This window comes from Vulpes lagopus, chromosome 21, assembly GCF_018345385.1.
Source record: "Vulpes lagopus strain Blue_001 chromosome 21, ASM1834538v1, whole genome shotgun sequence".
In the NCBI taxonomy this organism is placed as follows: Eukaryota; Metazoa; Chordata; class Mammalia; order Carnivora; family Canidae; genus Vulpes; species Vulpes lagopus.
In genome coordinates, this window is record NC_054844.1 from 41054840 (window position 1) to 41080161 (window position 25322).

General features: G+C 52.2%; 2 protein-coding genes across 5 annotated transcripts; both read left to right on the plus strand.

Annotated features, from left to right (window-relative positions):
- The first annotated feature begins 44 nt into the window (after positions 1 to 44).
- On the plus strand, positions 45 to 15098 carry SMARCD1 (SWI/SNF related, matrix associated, actin dependent regulator of chromatin, subfamily d, member 1). 4 transcript variants are annotated; one of them, XR_005984823.1, is made up of 15 exons: positions 45 to 1790; positions 2344 to 2531; positions 2840 to 2882; positions 2975 to 3097; positions 3570 to 3692; positions 4922 to 5038; positions 6286 to 6387; positions 6690 to 6851; positions 6946 to 7043; positions 9302 to 9437; positions 11669 to 11791; positions 13147 to 13248; positions 13375 to 13568; positions 13929 to 14007; positions 14513 to 15098. XR_005984823.1 is itself a non-coding variant. In XM_041735546.1 (13 exons), the coding sequence occupies exons 1-13, from the start codon at positions 1614 to 1616 to the stop codon at positions 13426 to 13428; spliced, it is 1548 nt and encodes a 515-aa protein (XP_041591480.1). In that variant the 5' UTR covers positions 45 to 1613; the 3' UTR covers positions 13429 to 15098. The 4 variants fall into 4 exon arrangements, 1 of the variants encoding a protein (XP_041591480.1); XR_005984821.1 differs by having other exon boundaries at positions 13375 to 14007; XR_005984822.1 differs by having other exon boundaries at positions 13929 to 15098.
- Positions 15099 to 18066: 2968 nt separating this feature from the next.
- On the plus strand, positions 18067 to 25320 carry GPD1 (glycerol-3-phosphate dehydrogenase 1). The gene is made up of 8 exons (XM_041735548.1): positions 18067 to 18223; positions 18682 to 18859; positions 19652 to 19792; positions 20408 to 20546; positions 20796 to 20908; positions 21588 to 21821; positions 22039 to 22145; positions 23391 to 25320. The coding sequence occupies exons 1-8, from the start codon at positions 18183 to 18185 to the stop codon at positions 23485 to 23487; spliced, it is 1050 nt and encodes a 349-aa protein (XP_041591482.1). The 5' UTR covers positions 18067 to 18182; the 3' UTR covers positions 23488 to 25320.
- The last annotated feature ends 2 nt before the right edge of the window (positions 25321 to 25322 follow it).

The window sequence follows — 25322 nt, forward strand, 5'->3', positions numbered from 1 at the left end:
CTCCCCTGTCCTACCATCCCAGTGCCCTTTGCCTGGCTGACTGTGGCTTCCCCCGAGAAGGGGTAGTTACAGATAGAGCCCCCCACCTAGGGAGTGGAGATCTGCTCTGCACACTAAGCCAAGGGTATCAGACACAAGGGGAACTGTGGATTGGTGACTCTTGTAGCTGGAACAGCGGCATGCAGACTAGCAGAAGTTGAGGTCCTCAGTCAGTGACCTTTCCTTTCTTCTGGGTGCCCAGCCTCCTTTCCTCACCTAATACCCAAGCCCACCACTTGTATTTTCTGGTGAGGTATGGTTTGGTAATGGTGGGAAAAATACAGGCTTAGAGTAGTTGAAAGCTCTGCTGTTCTGTCCCTTCCTTCCTATCTTAATGAGAAACAAGTGAGGTAGAGGGCCCGTCGTGCCGCCTCCCCCAGGCACTCCTCCTAGGCCAGAGGCCTACCCCTTCCCAGGCCTTCTCTACCCAGCTGTCTCTTGGTTTCCAACCCCAGAACAGGACTTTGGCAGGTCACCTGTACATTGGCCTGGTGCTGGAGAGTGAAGCTATGGGATTTTCGGGAACTCTTGGTTCCTAGAAATTCCTTGGAGATCAGACCTCTCCAAAGGGAAGCAGGAGCAAGGCCAATGGGTGTGCACCGGATGGGGAACAGCAGGCAGGGCTTGGGTGACGCATGCCTCTGGTCTAATAAACTGGGTTTCAACCATCTCTTCGGTGTCGTTCTTCTCTTCGAGAGTATTTAGGTCTCCCACGAAGTGCCTCCAGCTGAGCTTAGCTTGGGGCCAAACAATCGTGGAGGAGTCAGGAGGCTCAAGCAAGGAGACCCTCCCTGGTCCTCCTGGGGCAGCAGGAAATGGTTTCCACTACTGGGCAGGGAAAGGGGGAGAGAGGTCAAAGGCAAGAGAAGTCCTAAAGAGAAGTCCTGGCACAAAGGATTCTTCGGGGAGGGGGCAGGGTCAAAATCCAAACTAAAATCTGGAAGCAGGTTAGGGTTTTTAAGGTCAGGGAGAGAGTTGGGTTCAGATTCTGGGGTGAGGTAGCTACGGAGGCATTGTGTCTGCAGAATGAGCCCTGGGTTCTGAGCTCTGGCGTTCCTGCCAACTTGCTGGTTGGTCTTTGCCAACCCACTCCCTAAGGCCGGCTTTCCGGTTTGTAAAATGGGATAAACGGTGCATTCTCCTCTTCGGCTCCCCAGGCTTACAGCAGTAGGAAGGAAACGGAAAGACCAAGCGCTTTGGAAAGTCAGATCTCCTGAGCCTGCACGCGCAGGTCCCCCATCCCGACCCGGTCCTCAGCGCGCTGGGGCTGAGGCGCGGGCCCCCGCCCGGGGCCTCGGCGTCCTCCCGTCGGCCTGGGGGCGCCCGCTCACGCGGCCTCTCTATCCCGCGGTTCTTCTCGATGGCCTCCGCTCCCGGACCGCGAAGACGGGAGGGAGTGGTCAGCACGCCTTTTCCGCTGGTCACCCCCCCTCTAGCCCGCAGTCTCGCTGCCCCGAGCCTCCCGCGCCGGCCGGCCGGCCGGGCGGACGGGCGGGCGCGCGGGGGGCGCGCGGGGGGCGGGGGGAGTTCCGGTTCCGGTTCTTTGTGCAGCTGCAGCAGCGGCTCCGGGGAAGATGGCGGCCCGGGCGGGCTTCCAGTCTGTGGCTCCGAGCGGCGGCGCCGGAGCCTCCGGAGGGGCGGGCGCGGCCGCTGCCCTGGGTCCGGGCGGGACTCCGGGGCCTCCCGTGCGGATGGGCCCGGCGCCGGGTCAAGGGCTGTACCGCTCCCCGATGCCCGGAGCGGCCTATCCGGTGAGCGGGGCAGGAGGAGGGGCGCGCGGGCCGGGGGCGGGGCCGAGCGGGGGCCTGGGAGTGACTGGGGTGGCGGAGAAGTGGGAGGGCCTCCGGCGGGAGGGCTTCGGGCCCGGAGTCGGGGTGAGGGGAGGCGGTTAGCATCCCCGCCTGGCCCCGGGAGCATTGTTCCCGCTGGGGAGTCGGGGTGCGGACGCCGCGCGGAGGAAGCGGGGCGAGCGGGGGCAGGAGAGAACTGGAGGGGGCGGAGCGCCGGGCAGCTCCGGTGCGGACCACCCGAGCAGAAGTGGGACTCGGGGAGGACCCCGAGAGTCGGATACCAGAGAGGCTGGGGAGCGTTTGGGTGTCGCCGGGCTCTCGCTTAGCCTTGCGAGGACAGGAAGCTCCAGTTGTCCGGGTTTCAGAGACAGAGGGGCGAGGGGCGTCCCCCCGCTGCGCCCCCCCCCCCGCCGCCGCCCCCAGCCTTGTTCATTCAGCGGACTCCGGCACCTCCCACTTGTCGGTGGGGTTAGTGGGGAAGCCATGACATCTCTGGGTCCTCTCCTCTCCGTAGAGACCAGGCATGCTGCCAGGCAGCCGGATGACACCTCAGGGACCTTCCATGGGACCCCCTGGCTATGGGGGGAACCCTTCAGTCCGACCTGGCCTGGCCCAGTCAGGGATGGACCAGTCCCGCAAGAGACCTGCACCTCAGCAGATACAGCAGGTCCAGCAGCAGGCGGTCCAAAATCGAAACCACAAGTAAGCTGACCCTGGGGCGAGGGAGGGAGGGAGGGAGGGAAGGAGGGGGGAAGCAGCCCATGAGGACACAGGTGATGGGAGAACCTGAACCCAGAGGTGGTGATGCTGCGTCAGCAGATGGGTGCTCATTCTTCAGAATGCTTCAGAATGCATGGGTAGGGGGTGGGGGTGGGCGTGGGCAGAGTGCCTTGGATTTGAGAGGCGCTTTGCAGTCCCTTCATTTTCCTATAAATGGAGGTGCTGACCAGTCTGTCTTCATGTTCTGGCTAGTTCCATCCCAACCTGATAACAGTATTTATTCCACACAGTGCAAAGAAAAAGAAGATGGCTGACAAAATTCTACCTCAGAGGGTGAGTCCAGGGTCTTCCTGAGGAGGTGCTGAGTTTGAAAATAGGAGCGGTCAGCTCTAGACCCCAGTGATACCTTTTTTTTTGTTCCTAAGATTCGTGAACTGGTACCAGAATCCCAGGCCTATATGGATCTCTTGGCTTTTGAAAGGAAGCTGGACCAGACTATCATGAGGAAACGGCTAGATATCCAGGAGGCCTTGAAACGTCCCATTAAGGTAATGCAGGAGAGTGCTAGGCAGAGAGCCAAAGGAGAGGACTCGGGAACCTTCAGTAGGCTTAGGATGAGAAATCAAAGGCACAGCACAGCTCTCCTTGGCATTTAAATTACGTCTCCCTTCCGCCTACGAACCTAGGAACTGAGAATTACATTAGAATCCAACAGCCAGGGGGGAGGGGCCCTTGCTGTCTCTTGCACCAGAAATCTGCCCTGTCCCTATTGTGGCCATAACTGTTCTGGCACCTTGGGAACCCGGCATCTTGCATGACTCCTGTCAGTTTGGCATCCTAGTGTATGTACTTGCACTCGGGCCAGTATTCTTCTAGATGGAATCTCTGTCCACCCACCCCAGGGACTGGATAGATAGTAAGCCAGTCTGTTAGGAGTAATTTGCGGGTTTGGGGGAGATTCTTGTCTTCAGTATCAAACCACTGAAGCCCCATCATCAATCCTGTTTCTGCCTTCCTCAGCAAAAACGGAAGCTGCGAATTTTCATTTCTAACACTTTCAACCCGGCTAAGTCAGATGCCGAGGATGGAGAAGGGACGGTGGCTTCCTGGGAGCTTCGGGTAGAAGGACGGCTCCTGGAGGATGTGAGTTCAAAGCCCACTGTGGTTGCTGGGTGGGAGCTGCTGGGAGCAAGCGGTGTTGTCTTGTTGGCAGGAATCCTGACTGGTGCTCACAGCTCCTGTTGAGAACAGCAGGGAGAGGATCACTGTGTTCCCTGCACTAAAAGACAATGGTTCTTTGTGTCTCGCTCCCACAGCCTGGCCCTCGCTGTGGTATCATATCGAGAACCTTATTGTTCCAGGACTTGATTTGTTGTTTACCTTCCTCCTGATGGTGCTGGCCATTGGACTTAGCATCTGCAGGTTATTCAGTTTTTGGTTTTTGTTTCTTTAAAATCAAGTGAGTTTGCACTTAGCACTTGAAGACCTACTTTTCTCTCTGAGTCCTGGAGGTCCTCGATTCCCACTGTAGTATCTCCACCTTCGCAACTTTCATTGGAGACTTCTCACGGTGGCAGTGGGATAGTTTTCTTTGCTTCATGGGGAACATCAGCTGACAGGTGGCAGCCTCCAAAACTTCCTACCCCAGAAGTTCACCTTTCATTCCCTTACATTCTCTATTTTTAGCTTTTCATAAGCAAGCTAATTTGGATGCATTTTTGCAGGAGAACTGGGGCTCTGTGTCAGAGCTTCCTTCTCTATATAGGTCCAGTCCATCTGCTGGTGGTGTCATTCCATCCAAATAAAGCTGTTTTTGTTCTGGCTGCTTATTGCCTGTGATTCATTTCCCCTCTAGAGTCAGATTTTTCTCTGTTCAGACTCGCTTTGTTACAGGCAGCAGTTTGGCTTAACTTGCTTCATTTCCCTAAGGGAAATGAGGTGGGTAAGTCAGTGACCCTGTACGTATTATTGGCTGCTTCTTCAGGGTTCTGTGGCTACCTTGATTGGTTTAATACCCACAGGCAGCTATCTTATCATCTCCTGAGAGAGATTCCGCAGACATTTTTGAGGGTTTTTTTTTCCCCCCATTGCTATTGTGGGTTCCTTTTTTTTTTTTTAATTATTTATTTTTGATAGTCATACAGAGAGAGAGAGAGAGGCAGAGACACAGGCAGAGGGAGAAGCAGGCTCCATGCACCGGGAGCCCGACGTGGGACTCGATCCCCGGTCTCCAGGATCGCGCCCTGGGCCAAAGGCAGGCGCCAAACCGCTGCGCCACCCAGGGATCCCTGTGGGTTCCTTTTTAATGAGACTTTATCTTTAGAAATTCCTTCTGGTCTTTTCTAATGTGACCTTTCCTCTCTCTCCTCTAGTCAGCCTTGTCCAAATATGATGCCACCAAACAAAAGAGGAAATTCTCTTCCTTTTTTAAGTCCTTGGTGATCGAACTGGACAAAGACCTGTATGGGCCAGACAACCATCTGGTAGAAGTGAGTAGTTCCGTCCTGTAGGCTTTGACTCCATGACTGGAGGATGGTGGACTTGGGAGCCAAACTTTAATGCTTAGGGAGAGGGGGAGGTATAAAGGGTTCCCCCTGGATGCAGTACTACTGTTGCAGTTTGCACGTTGACCTCCGGGTGGCACTGGCTGTCTAGTTCTGCTACCGTTTGAACCCAAGAGCTCTTGCAGTCTGACTTGCCCCACCTTTTTAATGTTATTTTCCTGGTTGCTGCCCTAAGGGAAATTCTGATGGAGGCCTCTTATACATTCCAGGTCATCTCTGCATCTTACTTATTAATAATGGTGAGATGTAGTTACCCACACCCTCCTCATACTTTTTCCTGATAGCAGGTGCTGTAATGGGGGTGGGGGTGGGGTTAACTAATAGGTTTCTTTCTGGTCCTTACAAAGTTACCTCTATAGATAGATCTGGGACTTCCTTTTGGTTCCTGTTCTGTGTAGATTCACATCCCACATCATCAGAAATCCTTTGTTGTAAAGCCTGGTTACACAGTGTTCTTTGGGGTACAGTCAAAACAGAATGAGACAGTCCAGCTCTCTGAGTGAACTTAACCTGCTCCTTTCTTTGCCAGTGTAGCCGCAATCCCTTAACCTCAACTACTAAGAGACATGGGAAGGTCTTTACCATCTAATAAGGGAAGTAAGTCATAGAATCAATAGAAATTTATAAATATATTTAATTTGATTTTATAGCAGTAGAGTATAGTGGCTAAGAACTGGGGCTTAGAATCAGACACACCAGAGCTCACAAGTCACAGCGCCACCACTTAGTGCCACCACTTAGTAGTTGTTTGACCTTTGGCAAGTTACTCCACTCTTCTAAGCATTAGCTTGCTCACCTATAAAATAGGTTTAATTGTGTCTTAATGTGGATGTTGTGGGAATTAGATAAGATGATCCCAGCAAAATGTCTTAGAATCCTCTTGAACATAGTAAGTATTCAAGAAACAATAGCCACATTATTTTACTGTGCACATATGTGTTATCCATTTAGGCTAATTTAAATGTGATTCTAAACAGAATCAAAGGTTAAATCTGTTTATGTACAGACAGTAATCCCAGAGCTTTATGTGATGTTTAGAAATGTCTCATGCTATTGCTCTTTTCCAATAGCCTCAGTAATCAAAGTTGAATATTCAGTCATTACAGACGCTCTTCCCTCCCACCCCAGCTCTTCCTCTGGGAGAGCACCCCCTGACATCTTCCTCTCTGTAGTGGCACAGGACCGCCACTACCCAGGAGACGGATGGCTTCCAGGTGAAACGGCCAGGAGATGTGAATGTACGGTGTACTGTCCTCCTGATGCTAGACTACCAGGTATTCTGTGGTGATGTCTGGGGACCCTGCTGCTTTCACAGCCATCTCCCATCAGCAGCCTGCCTGATAATTTAAAGGTTTATGTCTAGTTGTGGGTAGTTTGTCACCATATGATAAACTCCCCAAAAAGAAGGAAAGGGTCTTAATCATCTCTGAGTTTCTTCTAGTGTTTTCTGGCCCTAGAGAAAACACTACATTAATGCTTGTTGAATGGCTTGAATGCATGGCCACGCTAAAGCACCCCAAAATACATATAGACCTAGCTCCCTAGCTTCATCCCTCTACTCTTTGGTTCTCTGCAGCCTCCCCAGTTTAAATTAGACCCTCGTCTGGCTCGGCTCCTGGGCATCCACACCCAGACCCGTCCAGTGATCATCCAAGCACTGTGGCAATATATTAAGACACATAAGCTCCAGGACCCTCACGAGCGGGAGTTTGTCATCTGTGACAAGTACCTCCAGCAGGTAAGAAAAGGGCTCATTCTTTTGCCAGAGTCCAGTGGAGCTCTAATTGTGCTCATAATGCCAACTTCTTAGCTACCTTTCCTTTTTCACACAGATCTTTGAGTCTCAACGTATGAAGTTTTCAGAGATCCCTCAGCGGCTCCATGCCTTGCTTATGCCACCAGAGCCCATCATCATTAATCATGTCATCAGGTGAGCATGTATAGGAGAGGCAGCAGTGTGATGGAGTGGGCTGGTACCAACTTTGACAATCCAGTTGTCAAATTTCCAGGAAGCAGGCTGTCAAATAGCGATTATTTAAATTATTCAAATCTATAGTTTAGTTAAAAAGAGGGTAACCTATACCCAAAAAACTCATTACTTCTTGATTATCTTATTGGATCTTACTGGTATTTATATTTTTGAGGTTTCTTTTTTTCTTTTTCTTTTTTTTTAAGATTTTATTTATTCATGAGAGACACACAGAGAGAGGCAGAGACACAGGCAGAGAGAGAAGCAGGCTCCATGCAGGGAGCCTGATGTGGAACTCAATCCCGGGACTCCGTGATCACGCCCTGAGCCAAAGACAGACGCTCAACCACTGAGCCAGCCAGGCGTCCCAGGTTTTGAGGTTTCTTATGTCTGTTGTGTTTGTATAGTGGAAATATTAGCCCATTTCCCCTGCTATCCAAAAGTAGAGCGTTCCTATGAAAGCTTTTCTAAGCTGAAATGGCATAAAGCAAGAAAACAGGAATGCCTGAGTTTCCTCAGTTAAGTGTCTGCCTTAGGCTTAGGTCATGATCTCAGGGTCCTGGGGTCGAGCCCCACATCACACTCTGCTCAGCGAGGAGTCAGTTTCTCCCTCTCCCTCTGTGCTCTCTCGCGCATGCTCTCTCAAATAAATAAATAAAAACTTAAAAAAAAAAAAAAGGCAAAGTGATTACCATTAATTTAAATGGAAAAATTTGTTAATGTCTCAGACGCCCAAAATGACCTCTTTTGCACAAGATAGACAGAAATAAAGTCCACATGCTCACAGACACAAATCAAAGCTGTGGTGGCTTGCTGCTGAGATGCTGACTGTAGATCTCCCAGGGAGGGAGCTTGGGGGCACCACTTGCTGTTTGGGGTGTGCACTGCCTCTGTGATACTGCTACAGCACAAATCCTGAATGATAGTGTTGCTTCTTGCCGGTTCTCATAAACCTGAAAATCCTTGGAAAAACTAATGTAAGTCTTTCGGAAAAGCAAAGCAGCATAATGTGAACTTTAAAGAAGCGGGGGGGAAAATAAAGAAAGAAGCAGGGGATACTTGTGTCAGGATGTGTTACTGCACATTTCATCCCAGCTCCTTGATCAGTAAAACAACTTTGGCAGCTTGTAATCAACCATGTTGGAAATATCTAAACCACAGAAATCCACAAATGCTGCAAATTGGCTTTTTTTCCCTCCTCTTTTGGAGAATCGGTTGCTAGACATTTACCAGCTCATTGTGGATGGGCTACCATCTCCTCTGTGGTTGGTAAAACATTCTAACCTGAGACTCAACAATTCCATTACCTTTCCCACTTTTTTGTTCAGAAGATGTCCTTCCAGATTTAGTTGGGACACTCCATCCCACGAGATATGGAGTGAGGGAATGCCTTTCCTCCTCCTCAGAGCAGCAGGTGGCTTGGCTGTAGTCTCTTTGCCGCCTTTCCCTTACTCCATGTTAATTCTGATAAAGGCTTTCCCTTCTTTATATCCTGAACTGTCACTCAGCCAGTAGTAACTCCTACAATTTAAATGTTGGATCATTAGAAGCTGATCTCTCTTGTATTCTTGTGCTAAAGTTAAGCCACTTTTTTACTCTCTTTTGTGTGGTGTGTGTTTTATTTGAATTTATTTTCAGGGCCAATTTTGTTTAATAGGGAGAAAGATATATAAGATACTACAGTAGTAGTTGCTTTTGGGGTGGGAGAAACTTCCCTTTTTTTTTTTAAAGTTTTTATTTATTTATGATAGTCACACAGAGAGAGAGAGAGGCAGAGACACAGGCAGAGGGAGAAGCAGGCTCCATGCACCGGGAGCCCGATGTGGGATTCGATCCCGGGTCTCCAGGATCGCGCCCTGGGTCAAAGGCAGGCGCCAAACCGCTGTGCCACCCAGGGATCCCGAAACTTCCTTTTCACTGAATATCTTTTGTACCATTTGAATTTTTACCATTGATTTTTTTAAAAAAAACAACAGCTTTATTGGGGTTTATATACAATAGGTCATACACTCTTAAAGTATAGTTTGAGACTGTCAAACATGACACCATGTAGCTACCATCACAAGGAAGGTATGGGAAATTTCAGTTACGTGCAAAAGTTCTCTTATGTGTTTTTGCTCTCAACCCTTTACCCTCATTCTCAGGCCTTCTTCTGGACCTTGTGTAAATTGGTCTTAAGGGACAAGCCCTTTACTAGTCCCCTTTGGTTTCCTCCCCAGTGTTGACCCAAATGATCAGAAAAAGACTGCTTGTTATGACATCGATGTGGAAGTGGATGATACTTTGAAGACTCAGATGAATTCTTTCCTGCTATCTACCGCCAGCCAGCAGGAGATTGCTACTCTAGACAACAAGGTAGGGGGCCCCAGTCCTGGATACCTTGGGTGCCACCAGCCCTCTGCCACAGCTCCTAGGCTGTCTTTTGATTCTTAGCACTCATTCAGAATGTATTAACACCTAATCTATGCCAGGCACTGTGCTTGGTGCCAGTTGGAGCTGGATGTTATGATTATGCTATAGCTTTTAATAGCTTTGAGCCTGTTTCTGAACTATGAAATAGACACTATCATTTTTTTTTTTTAAGATTTTATTTATTCATGAGAGACACAGAGAGGGAGAGAGAGAGGCACAGGCACAGGCAGAGGCAGAGGGAGAAGCAGGCTCCATGCAGGGAGCCTGACATGGGACTTGATCCCGGGTCTCTAGGATCAGGCCCTGGGCTGAAGGCGGTGCTAAACCGCTGAGCCACCCAGGCTGCCCGACAATATCATTTTTTTAATAAGATTGTTATGAGGATTAAATGAGACAACGTACATAAAGACAACACAGTGTTTGGCAAGTGAAAACAAATGGTAACTGCTGCTGCTACTGTTATTTTCCTCGATAGACATTGTCCATGAAGGTAAAGCTAGAAAGCATTCTGAGGAACACAAAGGAGCACAGGGACGCTTTCCTGGATCAGTTGATACCCCAACTAAATCTTGAAGGACAAAGTGAGAGTTAATGAAGGGGGAGAGAGGATAGTGCCTAGGGGTGTGGGAGGCAGAGGACATTCAGAAAGAGGGAACAGGGTAGGTAAAGGTCCCAAAATGAGAGAGTGAGCCTGGCATGTTCAAGAAATGCAAGCTGTCTAGTGTGCTAGATATATCTTAGGGTGCTAGGAATGGGAAGTTTGGGGGGAAGGAAACTGGATAGGGAAGCAGGAGTCTAATTCTAAAGAAGCTTTAGAAGGGAAACTGGTTTATTTATACTTTGTCCCAAAGACTGGAGGCAGCGATGTTCTTTGCATTTAGAATGACCGCTGGCAGGAAGGCAGAGAGCAAGTTGTAAGAGAGGCAGGTCTGGAGACAGGAAGGCCACTCAGGAGTCCAGTGCAGTAACGCCTGTGACATGGTTTGGAGGGCCTGAACTTGGGGTACTGACAATAAGGATGAAAAGAAGTGGACAGATCTCAGAGGTGTCAATATTTAGACCTACAGAGATTTGAATACTCTTCAGATGGGGTCAGTGGAGTGTGGCTTGAGGGAGGAGAAGGCATCATGACTCCCAGGGTTTTAATTTGGATGCATAGTAGTGTTCATTCAGATTGGCAGCTGGAGAACAGAAGTGAATATTGGGAGAAAGGTAGTGAATTTTGTTTCAGAGTTTCATGTGCCTTGGATTATCAAGCAGCTAGAGTGGTTGGAGTTTAGAAAGTGGACTCTGGTCTGCAGACTGAGGACTCGTGAACCCATCAGTGGTAATGGAAGATGTGCCAGTGAAGGAAGTTGCCAGGAAGAGTGTGGATGATGAGAGAAGGGCAGGGACAAACCTCCCTGGACCATGGCTTTTGAGACAGCTGCCTGTACCACCTCTCCTACCTCAGAATGTTTTTGCACTTATTTATGCTGTGGATTTTTTTTTTTTTTTTATGCTGTGGATTAAGTATTCACCATGTGGCTTCACCTGTAGTGGACATTGTAGGGATCAGAAAGAAAACTTCCCTCCCGTGGGGCGTGTGACAGTGCACACAGCTGCTGAAAGAATGCCGTGCGCCGGGGATCCCGGGGTGGCGCAGAGGTTTAGCGCCTGCCTTTGGCCCAGGGCGCGATCCTGGAGACCCGGGATCGAATCCCACGTCGGGCTCCCGGTGCATGGAGCCTGCTTCTCCCTCTGCCTGTGTCTCTACCTCTCTCTCTCTCTCTGTGTGTGTGTGTGACTATCATAAATAAATAAATAAAAATTAAAAAAAAAAAAAAGAAAGAATGCCGTGCGCTGGAGCAGTTGAGGCTTTGCGCAACACTCTGGGCCTAGGTTGGGAGTGGCCGGCACATGGAAATGCAGACACCATCTGCCATTTATTTTATTTTTAAAGATTTTATTTATTCATGAGAGACACAGAGAGAGAGAGGGGCAGAGACATAGGCAGAGGGAGAAGCAGGCTCTGTGCAGGGAGCCCAACGTGGGACTCGATCCCAGGACTCCAGGATCACACCCTGAACTAAAGGTGGCGCTAAACCGCTGAGCCACCCGGGCTGCCCCCGTCTGCCATTTAATGTCGCATTTCCAGTTTGAAATGTTATTAAGCTTCCTTCATTTCCTTTCAGATCCATGAGACAATAGAAACTATCAATCAGCTGAAGACCCAGCGGGAGTTCATGCTGAGCTTTGCCCGAGACCCTCAGGGTTTCATTAATGATTGGCTTCAGTCCCAGTGCCGGGACCTCAAGGTAAAGAACCCAAGAAAGGTGCAAAGGGACTTAGGTCAGTGAGGCACACATCTGCTTTATTTCTGTAGCATCTGGTAGAAGAGCCAGAGGGGAGGTGAAGGACCAGATTTTCTTTAGCATGTTCTCGGGTCCGTTTTACAACCAAGTAGGGAAATGGAGGTGGAACCATCGAGTGTTCATCTAGTACGTACTCTGAGGTGTCACTGGTGTGTACCGTATCGGAGGGGATGCAGAGTGGAAAACTGGATCTCTGCTTTCAAAGCAGCTTGCGTTCTCTTTGGAGAAACTAGGCTCATAGTATGTATGTATGTATGTATGTATGTATGTATGTATTTATTTATTTATTTATTTTTATTTATTTATTTATGTATTTATTAATTATATAATTGGTTTTATTCAATGATTCATGAATTGGGCAGCATCCCTTCTAGTAAATAGGCATTCTGAGGACTTGCACGAATGGAAGGTTTTGATAGCAAGGAGGTTACTAGCAAAAAATAAAGGATTGTTTCAGACCAGGTTATTTTCTTTTAGAGGGAAGGGAACCGACTGATACATTTAAAAAGTTGTAAAGCGTGTAAGACATTATCGGAACTCACCACTACCAAAGACATAATTCAAAGACGGAGATGGGTGAGGCTGGAATAGCCGGGGAACGCTCCATGGCAAATTTCGGATTTGCGGTATTCCTCAGAGAGGAGAGCACCATAAGCTCAGGCAAGGAGGTGGGAGTGAGTACCGAAAGAGTGAAACGTGCCCTTAGTTTTCTCCTGTCCTGTGGTGACTGTAATTATGGAGGCTGAGCAGAGGAACACAGGACAAGGGGTGCCAGAAAGGATCCCAGAAGAGAGCAATGACTCGTTAATAGCAGGGGGTGACTTTGGTCGTTGTGTTAGTAGTTTGCGAGGGCTGCCGTAGTAAAGTACCACGAACTGAGTGCCTTAAACAAGAGAAATTTATTTTTATCTGGAGGCTGGAAGTCTGAAGTCAGGGTGTTGGGAGGGAGAATGTGTTTCCAGGCCCCTCTCCCAGCTTGCGATAGCCTCAGGCATTCCTTGGTTTACAGATGGTGTTCTCCAGGTGTCTTCACATCATCTTCCCTCTGTGCATGTCTGTCTCTGTGTCCAAGTTCCCCCTTTTTATAAGGACACCAGTCATGTTGGATTAGGCCCACCCTAATGACCTCATCTTAACTTGATCATCTGCAGAGACCCTATTTCCAAATAAGGTCACATTCACAGGTACTGGGGGGTTAGGATTTTGTCGTCTTTTGGGGGGATACAATTCATCCATAACAGGTATGAAGGAGAGAAACAAGTCCTTCTCCTTTTTCTCCCCACTTCCCTGTCCCCCAGACCATGACCGATGTGGTGGGTAACCCAGAGGAAGAACGCCGAGCGGAGTTTTACTTCCAGCCTTGGGCTCAGGAGGCCGTGTGCCGATACTTCTACTCCAAGGTAGGTGCCTGGGTGTGGGAAATAGACAAAAAGGCAGGGGTCTGAACCCCTGATGGATGTCAGTAGTATGAGGTGCCAGCTTCTGGCTTGTCTCATCTTCTGCTCCCTCCACTGTTTTCTCTCTAGGTGCAGCAGAGACGACAAGAATTAGAGCAAGCCCTGGGAATCCGAAATACATAGGGCCTCTCCCACAGTGCTGAGCTGGCTCCATCGATTCTTATTTGGGCCCTGTGCTACCTGCCTCATAGCACCTGCCTTGGCCTTGCTTGGGGCCTTCCAGGGGATGCTGTTGGTTCAAGGACAACATCAGAAAGAAGAGGGTCTCACATTTCTGTCTCATAAGACACCTGTCACCCTCTTCTCCCACCCCATCCCTTCCTGTCCCCCAGCTTCCCTTTGCCCCACAAAGTTCCCATGTGCCTCTACCCTCCCCTGGTCTACATAGGACCTCTAGGTAGCGTTAGAGAGAGAACCTGTAGTGGTAATCAGTGCATTGAATGGATTGGGCCTAAGGCCAGGTGGTCTTCAAGGGGACCGGCTACACTGATCCTGCCCTTCAGAGACCCAGGAGTTGGGAGCTTTAGCCCCTTCTCTGAGACTCAGGCCTGGGGGCACTCTATAAGCTAGTTGATCTTGGCTCTCTGGATAACAGAATCCAATTTCCTTCCTTCCCTCCACAGGTTTGGAGCACACTCTCCCTTTACTTCTTGCCCTCTAGCACTAAAGGAACCCCGGTTCTTGGGTCCCACTGAGCCCCAGGTCAGTCCGCAGCCCTCTGGATTGGCCTGCTGTCTCAGTGCTTCTCTTACTCCCTCGTAGGGGGTCCACATCAGTATTGGAGTTTGTTCTTTAACTGTTGCTCCCTCCCAGCACACTCCCTGTAGCTGCTCTTTTTAGGCTCCTCTGCTATCTATCTGTCCTAACGCAGGGCATTTGGGTGGGGGAATCTTGCCTTTCCCTGTCAGAGCCCCAGGGATCTAACCTGGGGTATTGTCATTGCCAGCAGAGGCTATTCCTTCCTGCTGTTGCTTGGAGGTGTGACTCATTCATTCACTCCACCCTGCCTCCCCACCCCCACCCCTTCATGGAGAAACAGGCCTGAAATCAAACGGGTAAAAGCCCTGGGCCATCCCTGTCTTCCTATCCCTTGTTTGCCCAGTTGACACCCACTGGTGACTTCTAGGGCACTGAGGAGTGAAAGCGCCTAGGGCTGGCGAATAGCTCTGAGTTGGGTTTGTGACTCTTCCCTCTCCCTGCCTCACAGGATTGTGACTCCCCAGCCCCTGCCCTCAAAGCTTCAGACCCCTCAGGTAGCAGCAGGACCTTGTGATCTTGGCCCCTTGGAACTGAGATGGTTTTGCATCTTTCCAGGAGAGCCTCAGATTCTTCTTCCAGGTTGTATCACCCCAAGTTAGCATACCCCAGGCTCGCAGATTCAACATAGCAGGGTGGGAGACAGCTGGGCACAGAGGGGGACTCCGTTCAGCCTGGGCTCTAAACCCACAGAACTGACAAAGCCCCTGCTTCCCCACCCCCTCCTCAGGCTCCTGCGAGCGCATCCTCCAGCCCCATAACCCTGCCTGTTCCACACCGGGGACAGAATTTTCTCTCCATCTTCCCCTTCTGACCATTGTCCCGTCCCTCCCTTAAGAGGTTCTCCCCACAGACACTGGACAACCTCTGTCCTTGGGGCTGGAACCAGGAGAAGGAAGTTCAGCACTCCTACATAGTGTCCCTGTTGAAGATAACTTTTTATTAACTGAATTATTATGTTTTTTTCATGGACCAAAATTTTTTTTGTACTGTCCCCTTATCGATGTCACCCAGTTTTAATAAAAGAATCTTCTGAAGGATGGGTCCCCCTACCTACTGAGGGAGAGCTTTTCCCCGAGCTCTTTCTCCGATACCATTAGCCACACTCGTGGTGTTTGTTCATTTTATTTAACAAATATTGACTGAGCACCTGCTGTGCACCAGCTGCGGTACTAGGCTCTGGGGATACGGTGGAAAACGAGGTTTCTGCGCTGTGGACCTCAGGTTCTCCAGAGCTTGCTCTGTCAGCCCGCTGGTCTGAGCAGGCTGGTCTGAGCAGGCTGGGTACTGGTTGGGATCATTGGGCTTCCTCCGTGGATCTGAGAGTCCCGCCCCGGGCTCTAGTTAGGGAGGTACTACCAAGGCCGGGCCACTGCGTCTTATCTTCTCCCCGTGGCGTGGAGTGCGCAGGCGCCGTAGGCTTGCCGATCCTGAGCCACCTTGGGGGCAGGTCCTCCTGGGCCCCTATGCAGCCAGGTCCTAGCTGAAGACCTCTGTGTGCCTCTGCCTGCCGTTCCCTTAAGGTTCCACTTTCAGGGCCCTGAGTGAGATTTCAGTTCTTCCGAGCAGCATGGGAGGGCTGTGCTGTCCTCCAAGTACAGCCTGGCGCCCCTGGGCAGGGCTGGGGAGACTGCTCAGGATTGAGCTTCCCTTAGCACAAGCGGGACATTCTGCAGTCGCCGTCATAATATGCTTGCCTCTTGCCGGGTGGCTCCTACTTGCCTCCTTGGCACCACTACCTAGCTTAGTTCTACCCAAGAAGGGGGTTTAGAATGTAGGATGAGTGGGGCCACATTCCCAAGTTGTGAAAAAAATTATCCTTTGTCTTCGTGAATGGGAACGCCCAAGTGCTGCCTGCATGCGGGCAGACCCGCCAAGGTTGCAGCTTGTTCCCAATTTGGAACTTGGGGGTTTATCTGACTTAGGATGGGAGAACAAGAACGTGTGGGGTGATAACTTGGAGTGGAAAAAATTGATGTCAAGGACATTGAAATGGCATCTGTTTTCACCCAGGCTAATTACATGTGTAATGAATGGCTGATGAACCATTATTAATTTCAAGCAAATAATCTACAGTTCGCTCTTGGGAAAAGAGCTCTAGTGGTAGAGATAACTTCCTGTGACGAGCCCGTTCTGAATCTGCACACTCTATTCCTATATAAATGCACAAATTCTTTGTCTCCATACTACTGACAATGATTTTGAGGGCCAAACGGGAGATGGGAGAATTTAGGCAAACACAAGGGGGTTATTTTATGCATAAACCTCCATTCTCTGGGGTTCCCACCACGTGCACCGGGGACAGAAGCATTCTTTCTCTTCCATCACCCATAATCAGTGTTCCCAGCTGGCACTTGGCACTGGTGCCTTTTGTCTCCGTGCCAGTGCGATGATGAGCGATCCGTGGGAGGCCGGCTTTGTAGCAGGTGCGGTTTCACTCAGGGACACCATCAGCTACCATCTTCACGGATGTTCCCGTGTGGGAACTCCTCGGCCCTGAGGGGATACGATGGGCTCCTCCGGGCCAGTCCCTGGAACTTAGAAAAACCTCTTCTCCACAGTCCTGCCCTCAGACCCACTTAGCCTCGCTCAGCGGTTGCACACAGACTCCCCCCTGGCCTAGTGCTCCTGGCTGTTGCCTGCAGGCAGTGGCCCGGAGGGCTGGAAACACCCACTCAGCAGTCTGCCAAGCCAGGAGGTCAGCACGTGAGCAGACAGTGGTGTCTGCCCTCTAGGCCAAGGTGCACAGACAGCTGCAGCGTTAGGGGCATTTGCCCCACTCCAGATCAGCCTAGAAACCAGAGCTGCTGCTCTTCTTTGTCAAACAGATGGCTGTGGGTGAGATGGAGTCCGGGGCTGCTCGATGTGTTTTTCCAATCTCTGTCCCAAATCACACCCCTCACTTACTCTCAGTTACAGGATCTGAGACCACAAAGCTCAGCAGAAGTTACAGCTGCCCCAGGTCCTGCCTCCCTTTCCCTTTCGGGCTTGCAAACTAGTCACCGCCCTGAGGAAGCCCCTAGTGTGGTAGCTGGGAAACCCGAGAGAAAGGATTGAGGGAGGCTCAAAGCCCCTCAAGGACAGGGAATCCTTTAGTCACTGTCTTTCCTCTCCTGTCCTTTTCTTCCTTAAGCTCAGAGTCTGCAAGAGCAATGTAAGCCACTGGCATCAGAGCTTTTAATTCTGACCTTTCCCACCTTCTCTTCGTAGAAGACAATCAGGTGAGGATCCTTGGAGGTGAGGAGAGAGGCCCAAGGGTGAGTCCCTGAGATGACCTTGTCTCTCTGGGCTCCTGGAGTCTCTTCTTACTCTTGGGCTAGGATACCCCCAAAGCAGTCCCTTACCTCTTATGTGGTCTTTTTTTTTTTTTTTTTAAGATTTTATTATTTATTCATGAGAGACCGAGAGAGTGGCAGGCTCCCCACAGGGGCAACCCCAGGACTCTGGGATCACGCCCTGGGCCAAAGGCTGACGCTGCACCACTGAGCCACCCAGGCGTCCTTCCTATGTGGTCTTATCTTTAAAGGTGAGCACACACCTACCCACCTCACACACAGCCTGGCAGTAGAGCTAGTGTAGGGCCAGTGACATGTAGTCTTTGTCACTGCTAGAGGACAAACCTGCAGAGTAGACTTTGGGGTCCTAGGAGGCTATGTGGGGTGATTCCTACCTTGGAAAAGAAAGCACTCCTGTATCTGCTAATAGGACTGAAAACAATCTATTCTGGTGCTGGGGGACAGCAGGGAATAAGGGAGGGGGGGGCAGTGGGGCCAGTCATTTGCTCCTCATCTGAGCTATTTCTTGGCAGATCTCAAAATGAGACCACTACAGGGAGGGAGGGCTAGGGCCAGGGGAAGAAGCTCACTAGCACCATCAGCTGGCAAACCTAAACGGAAGAGGGGCCTGGCCCCTGGCCCATTCCTGTTCCCCACCTGTCTCTACCCTTTTCTCCCCTTTCCCTGGCTTTGCCAGAGTCCCTGTGTCCCAGGGCACCCGCCTCCCCACCCGCCCCTGGAGGGCGGGACTTGGCTGCACCCACGTGCGGCGGAGTTATATGCTCCTAGTCGGCAGAGGAGCTGGGGCGCGGAGCACTGAGCTGAATCAGTTAGAAAAGTGGCACCATGGCTGGCAAGCGAGTCTGCATTATAGGCTCCGGGAACTGGTAAGTGGCTCAGTCAAGGAGTGTGGGGGCAAGGGGAGGTTTCCCTGAGAACACAGGGCTAGGGAGAGAGGCTTGGTGGGTAGGAAACGCCGTCCAGTTTCTGTTCCACCCCTGCTGTCTTCTGTGCCTACCCCCGCAGGGCAGATGGTGCCCAGACCTCTTGCGTCCTTGCCCACCTGGGCAGCTGCACCTGTTTGCCACAGGAACGGAGCCTCCCCAGTGCTCCCTGCCTGAAAAGCTGCTTTGGGTTGGGGGGTGTGGGTGGGCAGATCAGAAGGCTGGGCCCCTTCTCCAGCTGCAAAGTGTAGGGTGGACAGGTGGGGGGGTCACAAGGACGATGGCAAGTAAATCTGGTGGGCTGCTGGGCCATCCCTTAATGCCACCCTGTGCCTCCTCCCCACCACCATTCCTCCCTCACACCCTGACTCTTCCACTTTCTGTCCTCCCCCTCCCACCAGGGGCTCAGCTATTGCCAAGATTGTGGGTGGCAATGCAGCCCAGCTGTCACACTTTGACCCACGGGTGACCATGTGGGTGTTTGAGGAGGATGTCGGGGGGAGAAAGCTGACAGAGATCATCAACACGCAGCACGAGAATGTCAAATACCTGCCAGGGCACAAGCTGCCCCCCAACGTGGTGAGCCCCAAAACCCCGCAAGGAAGGGAGAGGGAAGTGGAGGGTGCTTCCTCCTGAGAGGGGGCTATTTCAGCCACTACTTGGACTTGGGAAGCATCCTGGGAGGGCAGCTCTAGGCACAGGGCCCCCCTCTGCACACCCCCCAGACTGCTCTCCTGGCACTTTCTGGGACTGAGGAGAACTTGAACTCCCAGCACCCCCATACACTGAGGGGCTCCCAGGCAGAAAAGAGGGGGAGAGGGCAAGGAAGTTAGTTTCCATGGCAACCAAAGACTGGGGGTCTGGGAAGCACCTGCCTCAGGTTGTAATCCTGTTACTTATTCACTGACTTGGAGGCTACTCCTTGGACTTAAGGTCCCTGGTCAAAACCGTGTGGCTTGCTCCCAGCCTGGAGGGGACGAGCAGGGACGACAGCAGGAAGGGCTCTCCTTCCCAGCCTGGGAGCCCTGGGAAGCCGCTGGTGGTGATGAAATCGTACCTGGCCTCTTCCTCCTGCCAAGCCCAGGCGTCCTGTGGCCTCCCTCGCTGTCCCACAGCCAAGGGCTAGGCGAGCACTGGGAGGAGGCTCCCAGGAGTCCTCAAGAGCCCCGGGCGGCTGGAGCAAGAGGGCACGATGGCGACAGGAGGGAATATGGTGTTTCATTCCGAGTCCAGCCCTCCCAGATTCAGTCTCCCAGCTGCCCTTCCTTCTCCCCCACCAGCCTCACTCCTGAGCTCCTAGATCTCCTACACAGGCTCCCACGGGGGCTGGGAGAAGGCTGTGAGGCCCATGAGCACTGGTCACCCCCACAGGTGGCTGTCCCAGACGTGGTCCAGGCTGCCGCGGACGCTGACATCCTGATCTTTGTGGTGCCCCATCAGTTCATCAGCAAGATTTGTGGTCAGCTCAAGGGCCACCTGAAGGCAAATGCCATTGGTGTATCTCTTATTAAGGTGCCAGAAATATCTCCATGTGGATGGGGAGGGTGCAGCTAACTGCCGGGGGTTGGGTGCAGGTTCGGGAAGAGAGAACAGAAACCGGCAGAAGTAGGCCAAGGGTCTTTTAGAGAGAGAGGAGGAGTTGCTTGAGGGGGGCTGAGAATAGGTGCTGGGGCCACTGGGGAGGGCGGCGGTGGGGGAGTAGTTAAGCGATTGGTTTGGAGGCCAACATCTTGAGGAATCTGGGAGGCACACAAGGGATGCCGAGGGGTATGAGAGGTGGGCTAGTTTGAGGAATGTGAAAGGGAAGCCGGTTTGGAGCAGTGGCTGGGATGGAAGTTGGTTTGGGGTACTTGGTACTTGGTGGGGGGTTGTTTAGGGATATGGAGGGGATACATGGCCTTGGAGAGGTAGATCGATTGAAGGTACATGGAAGGCGAATCTTTTAAGGGATTCATTTTCACTTGCAATCTACCCTCCTCACAGCAAGCTCTGGATGGGTTGGAATGGGGCAGGGCCTCTGGGGAGGGACCCTGATGAATGGTGAATTTGGAAGGGGCAGGACTTCTGGGGGGGAAGCCCTCAGTTGGGCATAGAGGGCATCTGGCCTGAGCTCCATCCTGTGCCCAGGGGATAGACGAGGGCCCTAAGGGGCTGAAGCTCATCTCTGAAGTGATTGGGGAGCACCTTGGCATCCCCATGAGTGTGCTGATGGGGGCGAACATTGCCAACGAGGTGGCTGATGACAAGTTCTGTGAGACAACCATCGGTGAGAGCCCTATCATCACCTACACACGCGGCGCACCTTGTTACACCCCCTCCACTCTCCCCTCTCCCATCTCCCCCAGTTCGCCCTCTTCTCCCCATTAATCAGGCAAAGGAAGGAGACCCAAGCATCAGAGGTGAGGGAGGACTGGGACCCCCCCCAACCCAGGGAAAGGGGTACAGGTCCTGCTCAGGGCAGGTGTGGGAAGAGTCAAGAATCTCCTCTTAAAGCCTTGCCCCCTTCCCACTTTAGGCTGCAAGGACCAGACCCAAGGACAGCTTCTGAAAATGCTGATGCAGACGCCCAATTTCCGCATCACAGTTGTAAAAGAGGTGGATACGGTGGAGATCTGTGGGGCCTTAAAGGTGAGAGGGGCGCAGAGGCAGCCATGGGGTGTGCTCCGGGCTCTCACTCTTGGGCCCCTTCCCCACCAAGTCCCACACACTGGGACGAAGAATTGCCGCAGTAAGGTCAGGGTCATTCCACCCTGCCAGTTACTCTCAGACATTGGGCCTCCTTCCTTTCTTCCTTTTTTTTTTTTTTTTTTCTTTTTTTTTTTTTTTTTCTTTTCTTTTTTTTTTTCTTTTTCTTTTTTTTCTTCCTTTCTTCCTACAGCTCCTTCGGGACATCCTATCCCTGCCTCCAGGGGGCGGTCCGGGGGAAGAGATGTCCTGGGGAGGCACCCAGGCTAATGGGAGATAAGACATCCAGGGCAGCCAGGCAGACTGATGGCTAGAACTCTGGATCTTGGATAGAGCCGAGGACATCAGGGATATGGAATGGCATAGGCATGGCTGGGAGGGCCCGGGGGGCAGAAGACTGGTTTTCAGGATGGAGTATGGGGCAGGGTTGGGGAACCAGGGAGCACAGGCCGAGTGGGGTACAGCAAATGGGAAAATCAATAGGTGGAAATAGCTGAGGAGCTCCCCCACTGTACTTCACTTACCCAGTGGTGTGTCACGGCTGAAGGAAGGAGCAGGAGGCAGGTGCCGAGGGGCCTGCAGGAGGGGATCCTTCCTCACCTGTGACCTCCACTCTCCAAAGAATATAGTGGCCGTGGGGGCTGGCTTCTGTGACGGCCTGGGCTTTGGCGACAACACCAAGGCAGCAGTGATCCGACTGGGGCTCATGGAGATGATCGCCTTTGCCAAGCTCTTCTGCAGCGGCCCTGTGTCCTGTGACACCTTCCTGGAGAGCTGCGGTGTTGCCGACCTCATCACTACCTGCTACGGAGGGCGGAACCGAAAGGTGGCCGAGGCCTTCGCCCGCACAGGAAAGGTGGGACCCTGGGAGACTGGAGCAAGGAGGGCGGGCCCTATGGGTTCAAGGTAGAAGAACGTGGCTCGAGGCATCTCTTGAGCACAAACATAAGACTTGTGAGCATTCCCAGCCCTTCCACCCTCCTACGGCCTCACCCCCATCTGAACCCCAGACTCCACCTCCCACGTCAACCCTCCTCTCGCATTTCCGTCTACCCGTCCTATTTTCTTCACAGTCCATTGAGCAGCTGGAGAAAGAGATGCTGAATGGCCAGAAGCTGCAGGGGCCCCTGACAGCCCGGGAGCTGCACAACGTCCTCAAGCACAAGGGCGTGGTGGACAAGTAGGTGTCCGCCCCGGCCCCCCGGGGCAGCGCTCGCTGCCTCAGCCTCTCATCCTCCTCGACCTGGGGGTTGAGGGGGGCACACCTTATGTTTACGGAGGCTAGAGCTTGGAGAGTCTGGTCTGTCCCTGTCCCCCAGCTAGTTCATAGCCTTTGAACCACCTCCGGCTCAGTGTTCTTCATACCACATCGCTTGGACCCCTCCACGTAGCCTCACTTTCGGTCCTTTTCCTCCTGTCCTCTGCTTTGGGGACTGGAGCTCTGGGGCAGCTGAAATAAACTCAACTGACTGTCCCACCTCTCTCTCCATCAACCCCATTCTCAGCCGCTATCCGGAGGCCAAACCCCTGTGCCCTGAATCCTGTCCTGGGTGCTGAGGTGTGAGGAGGACAGTCTCTGTGTCAAGGTGCTCCTTTTCAGGGAGCACAAAGACGGGCGGGGGGGGGGGGGCGGTCAGAGCAGAGCTCTGTTGGTCTGGAGAGGATCCAAGAATAAGAGTATGAAGCAGGCTCAGAAGATCAGCTCATGGCTGGTCAGGGGAGAGCCTCCAGGTAAAGGAAGCTGTGCAAGGGGATGGGAGGAAGGAAACGCATTTATTGAGCCTTTTACATTAATACATAATCACTTTATTGCTTTGTTATATTGGTCCCAATTTACAGTTGATGATACTGAGGCTTTATTTTTTTTTTTTAAAGATTTTATTCATTCACTAATGAGAGACAGAGAGAGAGAGAGAGAGAGAGGCAGAGACACAGGCAGAGGGAGAAGCAGGCTCCATGCAGGGAGCCCGATGTAGGACTGGATCCTGGGACTCCAGGACCACGCCCTGAGCCAAAGGCAGACGCTCAACTGCTGAGCCACCCAGGCATCCCGATACTGAGGCTTTATTTATTTATTTTTATTTATTTTTTTTAAATTTTATTTATTTTTTATTTTTATTTTTTTACTGAGGCTTTAGAGTGGTTAAGTGACTTGCCCATCTAGAACAAAAAGATCATGCCAGGGAATCATGCAGGCAAGTTTAATAGAACAGGGAGGAGGGCAATTAAAAAACAACCTGACCCTGAACCCAGGACTAGGAAGTTCAGATTCTCAGCAATTAGAAATTCAGAGCCAGCACCTGCCTGGGCTCAAATGTGGGAAAGTAGGGGAGTGGAGGGTTAGGAGGTGGCTGGGGAGTTGGTGGGGGTGAGGGTGTCCGGGTATACTGGAAGGCTGAGCTGGGTCTTTCCTTCCCCTTTCTAGGTTTCCTCTGTTCATGGCTGTGTACAAGATATGCTACGAGAGCCAGCCTGTGGGTGAATTCATCCATTGCTTGCAGAATCATCCAGAACATTTGTGAGTGGGCCTGGGGCCCAGGCCAGGCAGCTTCTCTACTCCAGCAAGGCTGGGGTACCTGGCCCCCAAAATCTCTGGGACCCTAAATGGAACTGCTTCTTCTCATGGAGGACAGGAGGCTGTGGGGTGCAACTACCTACTGGGGGATCCCAAACCATCAAGCAGCCTCTAGTCTCTTGCCACCACATCTCACCAGAAATGGAGTTGCCTTGTCCCTCTCCAGAAGTGGGCCTTTCTCTTTGTCTTCTGGGATGGGTAGTGTCAAGCCCCAGTGCCGTGTGCTCTGGGTGTGTGTGCGGCGGGGAGGGTGGAGGTGTCGGGAGGCAAGAGCTACCCACTGCTGCCTCACACAGACCAGGAGTCCCATCCCCAAGCTCAGTTAAATGGCTAAAGAAGTACCTCAGCCACAAGAGGAATGAGGCAAGGGCTGCCAAGGGAGGGGTCTGGGCTTCTGGGCTGACACAGGCCTCAGGGACCCCTCTGCTCTGACCTCTGCCAGGCCCCACACCGCATCAATGGATCTCAGTGTTTGTTAACAAAATACAAAGCTCTCAACCCCCTCCTAGCTTCTCCTAGCAACATCTGCGTCCTCAGAAACCTCTGGTTGTTCCTCTCCCCCCCAGAACCTAACCCCCCCAGGCTGCCCTGGCACCAGAGTTGCTGCCATGCTGGCATCTCTGGCCCTAGGACTTGTCATTCTCCCCAGGGACTTCCTAGTTCTTGCCAGCTCCTCCCCACCATGCCTGACCTTTCTAGGCCTTCCCTCGCCCAGCTGGCCAGCACCCTCTTTGGAGATCAGGCCCCTAATCTGCTGACAGCTACACCATTTCAGAGCAGGCTCAGATCACTCGGCTCCCTATGACCTTTGTGTGTGTCCTGCCACTCTTCTCTGAAGCTCTGGTTGGGGGAGGTGTCAGCTGGGTCCCTCCTGCTTCTGTCTGCCCAAGGACATCCTGGGCTTCACCCATTTCCTCCCTCAAGCCCTGTGCCTATTTCTCAGCTGCCCCCAGAGCAGCCAGGGCAGCTAACCAGCACCTGCAGCAGGAGGCCAGGGGGCCAGAGAGTGGCCCAGAGGCTGATGGGGGACTGTGAGCAGGGAAGGGGGAGCAGGTGCATGTTGATGGCCCCTGACATTACAAGGCCAGCTCTTCTTTGTCACTGGAAGGCTTTCTCACGAGATACTGACTACATCAGCACCTCAGGAGCTGGGAGACTCAAGGAGAAAAAAATTAAAGCCCACCCTACCCGCTGTGGTGAGGGAAGAGCAGGAAAGGGGAGAAGGGAATGTGTTCTGAACTGGCCTTGTTCCAGGATGGGTTGGCAGGCAGGGAATGTCACAGGTCAGCAGTCCGGGCCCCTAGCTACAAATAGGCCCTGCGGGCCTGCCAGGCTCCAGCCACGTTCAGCAGGGGCTCTCAGCTTCCTATGTGGCAGCACCTGGCACACTGAGGCTCTGGCAGCGTCATGTTAATCCTCTCCTACTCCCTGCCAAGTCCGGGAGGCCCGCTCCTCTCAGCCCAAGACCTGGAGGATTCACTGTTTCACCAGCGAAGGGCAGAGCTGCCTGGACCGGGCTGCAGGAGCGCGGCACAGCCACCCCAGCTTTGGCTGGGCCCAGGCTGGGACACTGCCTGACTCCAGGGGGGGGGGGGGGGGGGGGGGGCAGGAGGTCAAGGTCGGGGCAGGGAGGCAGCTCTTCTCAACTTCGGCTGCAGCTGTGACCTTGGTAAGATAATCCGACACCTCTGCCTACTTTTGTTCACTCCGCGGTTAACAACCTGGAGCCTTCCATTCAAGCCTACTACCTGTCTACTCAATAAATCGCGTTTTTTCCAGAGC